The sequence below is a fragment of the Aplysia californica genome, unplaced genomic scaffold (genome assembly GCF_000002075.1).
Source record: "Aplysia californica isolate F4 #8 unplaced genomic scaffold, AplCal3.0 scaffold00123, whole genome shotgun sequence".
Lineage (NCBI taxonomy): Eukaryota > Metazoa > Mollusca > Gastropoda > Aplysiida > Aplysiidae > Aplysia > Aplysia californica.
Window position 1 is genome coordinate 598,251 of NW_004797393.1, and position 11,126 is coordinate 609,376.

Consider the following 11,126-nt stretch of genomic DNA (forward strand, 5'->3'; position numbering starts at 1 on the left):
TCTCTCTCTCTCTCTCTCTCTCTCTCTCTCTCTGACTCTGACTCTGTTTCACACGAGACTCGAACTCACGCCTTCAGCGTGTGACAGAGAAGCACCTAACCGTTACACCACAGCCTCCGGTCCAAAACTGTTGGACAGGAACTCTGAGAAAAATATCTTAGTTTCAGTAACAGTTTTACGGCACTTGAAATACAATAAGGTCATATATGTGCCGAAGATTAGAGGTGTTACAAGAGAGTAACAAACACAAAAAAGAAGGAGAGATAAGGACGACAGATGTTTAATAGGAAAGAAGAAGCAAACCACACCAGAAATAGCTTGAAAAATGTTATTCAGCACACCAAAAACCTCACTAAATTTCTGCAGCAGCAGAAGACATTATAATAAGTTCCGATTCCAGAGTGGGGGAATTATTTCATCGAGTATCTCTGTCACTGTCAGTCTGCTGGGATGCTGTGTCCCTTTCAGTTCAGGTTGAGATTGATAGGTATTGGTGTCGAGGGCCTGTCCTCTTTGTAGTTCATAGTGCGTTGGTTTGTCCTTTTTTTTGGGGGGGGGGGTATTGTGGGATTTACACACCACAATTATGAAAAAGATAAAAAGCATTAAAAACGACCCATCACACCCACTTTCCATGCAAATTGTAAGAAAATGCAGGGGTAGGTATGTAGACCCATCACACCCACTTTCCATGCAAATTGTAAGAAAATGCAGGGGTAGATATGTACCTCCAAAAACAAAGAAAGAAAGATATAAAAGAAATTTTTTACCATCTATCATAAGTCTATTGTCAAAATCTTTAGAGTATGTATCTACGAGTATATAACTCCAGAGGTCTTGTAATAAAATTCCTGCATGTGGTTGAATGATGCATCTGATGTGATATGTACATTTTATCAGCTTTATTACTCTTTTCATGTTGAATTTTAATGAGAGTAATATATAATTTAGATTCTTTATAGATACCTGCATGTGTTTTTACGTTCCTGTACAGCCAAGAAAACTTTCCGTCTGTGATAATAAAGTGTTACCTTATCTAACTTACAATCGTTACATTCAATCACTTGACGGATGCAGACATCGTGATATGAAAGTTAGAAAAACACTCTCCTGGTGAAACAAATTGTAGTCTAGTCATTTAACATCCATCGGCTCATCAGTTACATCATATAGATAGATAGATAGATAGATAGATAGATAGATAGATAGATAGATAGATAGATAACACATTTCTCTCGGGTGTCTACACTTATACTAACATTCAATTTTAAAATCCAAAGTGCTGCACATTTTGTTGTTGTTGTAGTAGTTGTTTCTACTAAAAACAAAAGCGCCAGTTGATAGAAATGGGCAGGGTAAAAAAAAGTTACAACATATTATACCGTCTGAAAGCATGTTCATTTTGTACTTCAAAATGAACATGCTATCAGACGGTATAATATGATGTACTTAAAAAAAAATTAAATGTTAGTATTAGTGTAGACACCCGAGAGAAATGTGTTATCTATCTATCTATCTATCTATCTATCTATCTATCTATCTATCTATCTATCTATCTATCTATCTATCTATCTATCTATCTATCTATCTATCTATCTATCTATCTATCTATCTATCAGTACATCTATTTTCTCTTCTTTTTCTATTTTATAAGACATCAGTCACCAACAACTATAGTAGTACCGCACTCACTTCTTAACCTCATCCGTACGCCCTGGGGTTATTTTGCATCCGCGGGATTGTATTCTTCACTTTTTAGAATACTTCTAGCACGAAGATCTCTTTGAAACTTTCAGTATTTCTGAAAAAAAATCATTTTGACAGAATGCTTCGCAAAGCATACAGATCGGATTAACTAGTAAATTTCCTCTTTGGAAAATGGTGGCACAGAGTTCCCCACGTCGTATGGATACGATAGTAAAACACGACGTACGGGTAAGGTTAAGTGGTGGCACATAGTTCCCCACGTCGTATGGATACGATAGTAAAACCAGAGAGGTAAAACACGACGTACGGATAGGGTTAAGGCTCAGAATGTACAAATTACACACATGCATATACTGATCAGAAGGCTACGTATTTTCCTCACGTCCTATACTAATACAGACCGGATGAAACCCACATACTACTTCGTGCCTAGGCTGGAGTTTTCAATCACAAGTACAATGTACATTGGTGTGATGGTCTATTTCCAGCTAAATTGTACCGTCGTCAAAACGATCGTGTAGTGTTTGGGAGGAAGAAAAGAGGCTTTCCCTGTTGCTGCTGCACAGCCAGAGGTAAGAATTTGTTTTTCCAGTGACACTGACGACATGACAAACGAAGACAGCTAGCACTACTTGATAATCACGACTGAAAATGGTCGCTTTTAAGCACAAGGGGGCTATCCCGAAAAATGCTGTTTTGAGAAAATTGAAGGTAAAGTTTTTGACCCTTGTTCAGACTCTTTAAAAGACAAGGAGAGTTTTCTCTACAACCAAATAAATATACACACCAGTGAAACCAAACTTCTCTTATAGGTAGGGCAATGCCCACTTTTGGTGTAGGTCAAGATTTCTGGAAACCCCCGAAATCTGGGTTAGCCCGCTTGTCCTTAAAAACGAACAAATTGCCACCTGTTTACCTTTCAAGAACACTGCGAGTTGAGAGGTTAGGTGCACTCCTAGTTTAAACAAGACTTGCCTGACAACCTCCAGTTTTTTTCTTCTTTTTCTTTCTTTTTTTTTGCGAGCAGAACACGTAGACGCAAAAATAGTTGGACTGAGAATAAACTTTTCTTCATTTTCACGTATTTGCATTTACAATTTTAAATTGAGTTGCTTGAAATAGACTTGTCCTACTGACACTCCGGTCAAAAGTGCACATGTTATGTGTGTAAATAGTAAAGTTGTTCCTGCATCCGATCCGGACATTGGGGATTGCTTTGTTAGTGAGACAATTTCCCATGGGCCTTCGTCATATTGTGCTAGGGTAGCCAGTTCCTTTCCACGCCGCCTTTACTTCGCTCGAAGTCAGGTACCCATTACTGCTGGGTGGGCAGGAGGGTGTGAAAAAATTAATGTCCGAACCGATGCTCGAACCCGGACTTTCTGCTTTGGAGACGAGCGCACTAACCGCTCCGCCGCCCTACCCTCCTGTGTGTACACAGAGAAATTATAATGAGCGTGCTCAATCTTACTAGATCTAGATTATTTTTTATTACAACAGTGTCCTTTCACTCCTCATTACAACCGTTGCTCTTAAATGTGAAGACGTCCTATGAAGGCTGATATAAATATTATATTTTTATAGCAGGGCTTGCTGTTGTATTACACCTAGTGACTGGCTGATGTATATTGTATTTAATTGTGTGTTTTATTAAGCAGCGTCATTCAGAAATGCTACCACACCACTGTGTTGTACAAAACTTTAAGCAAAGAGCTCAAGGCACTGCGTGCATTTCTCCACAAAAAGGATGTTATTCTTGAGCTCTAAACAGTATAATGAAATGTCCTTTGTTGTTACCCATGACCTTTGTACATGTATTTCAACCCCTTTATTAAGTGTGAACTGTGAATGCACCCCCCTTCCAAATAATACAAACAAACAAACAAACAAACAAACAAACAAACAGACAAACAAACAAACAAACAAACAGTGAAACAGACCCGAATTTAAGTACCCCCAAAACAAAACAAAACAACCCCCCCTCTAATACCCCTCCACAAAAAACAAGACAAAGCAAAAACAAACTAGAAAAAATCTAAACAAGCAAAAGGACGTTATTCTTATTTTCTAAGCAGCATAATGGAATGTCCTTGTTGCAACGCTAGTCTTTTTGACCCCTCCCCCACCCCCCCAAAAAAACCCAACAAAAAACAAACGCGCAGAAAAATAATACAAAACAAGTAAATTAAGCCCCCCTCCCCCTCCCCCCATATTCCTTCCATTTCCTCTCTGTTACAATTTATAGGCCGATGCCCTGTATTGCGAGAACATTATCCAATAACTAAATCAAGGTTAAGAATAAAAATTGGGATAACAATCGTCGATCAAACTTCTACTTCTGCTGTAATGAAAAGGTACTTCATATCGCTCCCAACAGAAACAGAACTAATAATATCTTTGACGCGAAACGCTTCTTGCTAAGGAGCCGGCATCTGATATATTAGAAACGAAACAAACCTCTATATTATAGTGCGTACTGCTGTTTAAAAAAAAAAGTAAACAAAGCCTCAGCGACGTTTCAGGAGTAAAGAACATAACAAATAGCTGGTCAAGCGCCCAGATATTCTACATAAAGTCTGTTTTTTTAAACTTCTATTTCAGTATTTTGTAAAGAAAACTGTTTTTGTGAGCGCAACAAGTGTTACAAATTTTGCGAAAGGAAAGCGCTACCCGGCGACTTGTCACCTTGACTCGATCAATGAAAAAGTAGATTTATTCAAGACATTGTTTTTGGAACAGTGGATACAATACACAATTGTAGGAAGTTTATTTTAAGTTGAATAAAACATGCCATATTACTGTATCGTCGGCACAATAGAAACATTATTTAAAAAACACAGAGCGTATGAATACCTCTGGCGCCGTGTTACAGTACGTGATGCGGCCTCCTTAGTGACGTCAGAGTGTGTGTAACTTTTGAAGATTTTTTCCTCCTTCTCACTCAATGGAGCTTAGGCCTATGTGCTGAGAGGGGAATGTGCCGATCAACTTCATGCTTTCCTTTTGTTTGTTTTTTGTTTAAGTGTGCAGATTCATAACGTATTCTTGTGCAAAGTGTTGGAAAGGAATATGTGATTTCCCCCATCGCAGCATTATCGTCGGTTTAGTCGTTCTTACGTTATTACTTGTGGAATCATGAATTTCGAGATCCCACCGGGTTTGACAGACTTGTTGCAGGAGTTCACCGTTGCTGTGCTGAGAACCCGCCCCTCAAATCTCGAGGCTTTCGCTGCGGATTATTTTAACAATTTGAATGAAAAGAAAAATGGTCCATTGAAATTAAGCGGTGCTCTTCGGTTTCAAGAAAATGATACTGTGAATATTATCGAGCCCAGTGACGGACACGGATCTAGTAATGAAGATGACGACGATGATTCGTTTGTTGGTAAGAGAGTTGCGTTTTTTAAGTGTTTATTATTTTAGTTGGGCTAAAGGAAGACGTTCGCAGGGGCATGATGAAAACTCAGAATGCATTTAGAATCTACTTAAAAATCTAGATTAAACATACATCTGGATCTAGATCTAGATCTAGATCTAGACTAGGCCTAATGATGTCTATTTTTTCCAGACCAAGGAGATCAGTTGGCCGACTACATTTAATTAGCGAAAGCGCGCATGATCTCTAGAGGCTAGAGGTTTTCTTGGATAGAGGTTATTTAGCGCAAGTCACAGTCCGAGATAGTAGCCTTCTCGGCCTAGAGCTAGAATCTAATCTAGATCTAGAATCTAGTTCTAGATATTAGATCTATTTATCTAGAGATCTAATAATAATGGAAGAGGTAAAATAGACTAGATCTATATCTAGATCAAAGCATTGTATTTTGTTCATTTTTAGTTTAGTGCTTAAAACTCTTCACATACCTCCAGTGATCTCGTCACATACAGGAACTTGTGAAAACCGTGTGGCGAGTTCACCGTGTATTGGCAGCCAAACCCACACATGTCAAGCTTTATTTAAGTGATAATATTTTTAAAAATACAAACCAGAGTTTATTTAATAAAATTAGACCGGCTCTATTTCTCCGAACGTTTGGGAAAATAAACTTGAACTTTCATTTCTCCGAAGGCCGGTTTCCATTCTCGAGATTTGTTGATATTAAACGAACGGAGTGTGTGTGAGTGTGCAAGTGTGTGTGTAAGGTGTGAAGCGGGGGGGGGGGGGGGATTTTTTTTGGGTAGTGTCATTTGCCACTGAGTGACACGGTGGCAATTGACAAAAATGACTTTTTGTCAATTGCCACCGAGTGAAGCGGTGTCAAGTCTGAAAACAACACTATCTTTAGCATTATACATATGTGTGTCTAATGGGTCAATTTGTTCTCAACTAATTTCATTGGACGAGCATCTAGTCTAGAGCTACGGTACCAACTTGGCGTGTTTTCAATGAGACGTAGGCCTAGATCTAGGCTAGCCTTAGCCTACACTTTGGTGTAGAACCAACACAGGCAATTCAAGAAGTAGAAGGTCACAAACGCTCACAAACTGAAGGAGAAATTCACGTTATATCGGGGAACATAAATCAGGGGACGGGGGTCAGGAGAAGACACACACACACATGCAAACACACACGCAAACACACACACAAACACACACACACAGATGGACAGAGAGGCGAACGCACAACACCGAGCACTCGAGCACAATAAGCTAGATCTACCCACCAACGCAAAAGAGCTCCAATTTACTCGGTGGCAATTGACAAAAAGTCAATTTTTGTCAATTGCCACTGCGTCACTCGGTGACAATTGACACTACCTTTTTTTTTTACATATGAAGGATTTTAGTTTTTGCTGTGTGACTTAATGCAAAATAGGTTACTGCCAAGGTCGAGCAGTCTTGTTTTCTCACAGTACCTTTTGAAGGTATTTTCAAATGCTCTAACCACAACTGAAGTATCTGAATATTCAGACATTTAAAAATCTCTAGATCTAGATCTAGATTAGCTCTTGAAATTGAATTCGATCCAAAAAATGCTTCCTCCCAGTCCTCGCTGAATGGCAGAAAATGAAAGGATGACGCTTAAATCTCGCAAAAATATAACCAAAAAATCTCGAGATCAGAAACTGTTCGGGGGGCTCTCGTGGCCTAGAGGTTAAGGTGTTGGCCTCTCATTCAAAGGTCCCGGGTTCGATTCCGGGTAGCGACCAAAAAATTTTCTTCTCTAAAATTGTCTCCTTTCACATCCTTTCCTGATCTCTATCAATGTTCTGTTGTCTGCTTTCATTTCCACTTTCTGCCCCCACCCCCTCACCTCCTTTGCCCCCTCCTCTGGGCTCCTGACTCTTTCTGCAGCCTTTCTACTGCTACTCCTTGGCTCCTCCTAACTGCTGTATTTCTGCCACACCCCTGATCTTCTGGTAGGTAAGATCTACACCTAGCCTTCTCGGACAAGGGCGAAAAATCTCGGAGGGCCCGTGTGCAAGTTGCGCACGTTAAAGATCCCTTGGTGGTCTAAAATCGATAAGAGTAGGCTTCGGCCGCCACCCGGGCAAAATTCAAAATTTCCTACCAACGAAAAAGTATTAGGTGTGTCCCGCGCGCTCATATGACCTTATTATGCAGTTGCGAGCGCCGTAAAACCCTATACTAAACAAACAAACAAAGAAACTGTTAGGAGAAATACATTTCAACTTTCCTTTCCCAAGCGTTCGGAGAACTAGTCACACCGATAAAAATGTACCCATGTCTGCCTTTCTGTTTCAACATTTTAAAGAGAAAACGGATACATTTTTAGGTTCAATGTTATGTTATACTTATAAAAATTTGCATGTCTTTACTGTATGCAATAAAATAAATCTAAACTAGAATGGTACAAGGTGGCTGGTGGCTTTGCAGGGGGAAAATGGTGTGACGAGTTCACTGTTAAATTTGGATACTTTTTTTTTCTGTGAACTCACCACACGTTTTTCAGCTGTGTCGACTTCACCGTGTGACTGGTTCCCTTATTTAGAATCTCGATATCTAGATTAGATCTGTTTGTTTTTGTAATGTGTTCTACGGCGCTCGCAACTGCATAGGTCATATGAGCGCGCGGGACACACCTAATATTTTCAGTTGGTAGGAAATGTTGAATTTTGCCCGGGTGTCGGCGGAAGCCTACTGTTATTGATTTTAGACCACCAAGGGATCTTTAACGTGCGCAACTTGCACACGGGCCCTCCGAGATTTTTCGCCCTTGTCCGAGAAGGCTAGGTGTAGATCTTTCCTACCAGAAGATCAGGGGTGTGGCAGAAAGACAGCAGTTAGGATGAGCCAAGGAGTAGCAGTAGAAAGGCTGCAGAAAGAGTCAGGAGCCCAGAGGAGGGGGCAAAGGAGGTGAGGGGGTGGGGGCAGAAAGTGGAATTGAAAGCAGACAATAGAACATTGCTAGAGAGCAGGAAAGGAGGTGAAAGGAGACAATTTTAGAGAAGAAAATTTTTCGGTCGCTACCCGGATTCGATCCCGGGACCTTTGAATGAGAGGCCAACACCTTAACCTCTAGATTAGATCAAGGCCTATTCTTTTGTTTAACTCGAAGGTATGTCTAGATTTTGTGTTATGTTAGACAATGCTCCATTTAAGTGCAGTATCAGCAGCAGATCGGCGAGCTTTAATTTATTGAGGCTAATTTTTGAATTATTAAAAATAACTTATGATTAAAAAATCGGTACATTTTTACTTATTTATGCACCCACACACAGATGCATTGATTTGCGGGCTAAATAGCCTATAACTTTTGCTGTGAGAACACAGGTATGGCCACTAAAACCCTTGCAAATCAATTGTTTTCAGGTAAATTAACTAAATATATATATAAATCCTTATTGCCAAAACATCTAATCATTGTGAAATCCCCCTGAAACCCCCCATGTTGTTAAAATCAAGTCAAATATTACTATTTTCATACATCAATAATAACCCGATAGCTATTGATTTGAGGCAAAAAATGAAGACCATATTCGTGTTCAGCCTGCAAAATACTACTAGAAAAAAGTATATAAAACTATCAAGATCTGTAGCCTACTAGTAGTGTAGTCCTCTTTCAAATTAGATTCTATTTCACATTTTCTTTAGTCTTAATCCTCTTTCAAAATTTGAATGTTCTGTATTCTGTGCTTTCTGTAGTTCCAGTCCTTTTCTTTCTCTTTTATCTCAATTTTTCTTTTTCTTGTTTTTTCTTGGCTCTGTCTGTAGACATTATTGATTGATTGTTCCTCTTGTATGTGTTTGCTTAGGGAAAGAGGGCTAAACTGACATCAGTGTAGGCCTAACCTGGAAATCGTGTCTTGTCTTTGACTTTGAGCTTTTATTTAAAATTACTCTTTTATTGTATATTGTTTGGTTTTATTTGACCAACCAAAGGCCTGTGCTGGCAGTCAACTTACGCTATCTGGACGAATACCAGTCATTTCTTCACATGGTAATTTCGTCACACCTGTGCAGTCAAGACGCCACAGTCATCTCGTCGCACACCAAATCCACAAGGTTGAATGGAGACGAACATGTAGCATGCTTGCGAACATCAGACACGTATTGTCATGACAATCACAAATCACGATTTTTGGGAGGAGGTTGGGGTGTGTGTGGAATAACCCGGGGGGGGGGGGGGGGGGGGAGGGGGCTTTGTTGTGCCTGCCTGATCAGCTACGCCGTTCATTAAGTAAGTCCCATTGACAATATATTGAAATCTATCGAGTCAGATCAGCAAAGTTTTAAAGTATTATTGATGAAAGGTGTGATTGGCAAGATCATTATAGTTCTGTTAAAAATAAATTTACTGAATATAAATGTACGGTACTGCAATTTTGCTAAAAGCTATAGACCCTTACTTTCAAATAAAGCCTTACTAACTCTTTACCAGACATTGTTTTTACTTATTTTAAAAACTATTGTTCAGCTATTGAAACGGTTTAGACGAAAATTTAATTTACATTAATAATTATTACTTTAAAAAAAAGCTTTAGGCTGATCCTCCAAAACTCTATATTAGCCTACAATTTTGGAGAGAAGCGAAGTCATTTCGTCACACTTATTTGGGGTGTGACGAAATGACTGTTTACCTTCTGGACACCCCAACCACTTCCACCAAAATTAAATCCATGCTTTCTATCTGTAGTACATTTTTTTCTCTTTTTTAATTAATATTGTTTAATGATTTTCTGAAACAAGTAGAATTTAAAATGGATTACAAATAGTTATCTTGTAGTCCTCCGATTATTTTATTTTATAACAAGAAGCTGAGGCTATGGTGAGATGTTCAGACAATAAGAAATAAAATGTTCAGATAAGTGCGTTATGAAAAACACTGTCATGTTTCTGAAAAAGTGTTCTTGCAATGTGAAGTCATTAATGAGCTTAGTAGGAGATGACTCCAATCATGGTTGTGACGAAGAAAACATATAAAGTGATGTAACTCTGAACTGGAGGCCTGGGAGGACTTACGGAACGAGGGACCACACTGTGAGACAGAGTAGAAGAGAGGGGTAGGCTTGGGGTTAGATCTAGGTCTCTTCTTTATTGTGTTTGTTGGGGTGGTTGCTCGTTACGGACACGGAAGTTCTTCCCCAGATTCTGCCATTTTCGTTATTTTGTACCTGCACTCTTCTATTTTATTGCACATTCCACTTCACTTTCATTCCATGCTCTGGATCAATGTCTTCATTATATAATAGATTAGAAGGCTTTCCACTGTTGGTCACAGACGATTTGAGTTTTATTCTCATATCACGAAGTTTCTTAACCTAGAGTCTAGAATTCTCTGTCCGTCTGCTGGGATGAGCTACTACATTCCATTCATCCTGGGTTGGCCCACAAAACAGAAAAGAAACCAAAAGAGTCAACCAAAACATCCCTCCCCACATTTCTATGGAAAAACCAATCATTAAAACATCTCTCGGAGACAATCCTATAGCACAAAACCTTCAGACCCAGTGAAGTCGATGTTTGCTTGCATCACATCAAACAATCGACAGCTATTCAGATGACTGGATACACGTCTATACAGACGGCTCAGCATTCAAAGGCACAACCAAAGCCGGATATATGGAATACTAATACAATAGATGGAAGTTCCCAATGAGATCTCTGCTGCCTGTGGAGAGAAATGCAACAACTACGGCGCAGAAATGATAGCAATTGAAACATCTCTATACCATCTCCGCACAGTTTTTGACACTCATCCAAACAAAACACAGAGTATAGTGATCTTCACTGACTCACTATCAGTCAGTCTTGCAAGCAATAGAAACTGACCACCATCTAAACGAAGAGTTGACACCTCTACTGTTTGGCTCCCTTCACCTGATAACATTCTGTGGCGTCAGCCTGGTGACGCAGTGGATTCCCGGACACTCAGACATACCTGGAAATGACAGAGCAGACACACTTGCCAAACGGGGACCTAGACAAGTACAACCCAACATTCCAACTTCATACAACAC

At 39.5% G+C, this 11,126-nt stretch overlaps 1 protein-coding gene across 1 annotated transcript in view; it reads left to right on the forward strand.

Moving 5' to 3' along the window:
* Positions 1-4,628: 4,628 nt before the first annotated feature.
* Positions 4,629-11,126, forward strand: part of LOC100533329 (PKA type II regulatory subunit) — a gene marked incomplete at its 3' end in the record, with an annotated part of 9,157 nt that continues 2,659 nt past the window's right edge. The window contains 1 exon segment of the mRNA NM_001204626.1: positions 4,629-5,092. Within this exon segment, the coding sequence (NP_001191555.1) occupies positions 4,843-5,092 (250 nt within the window).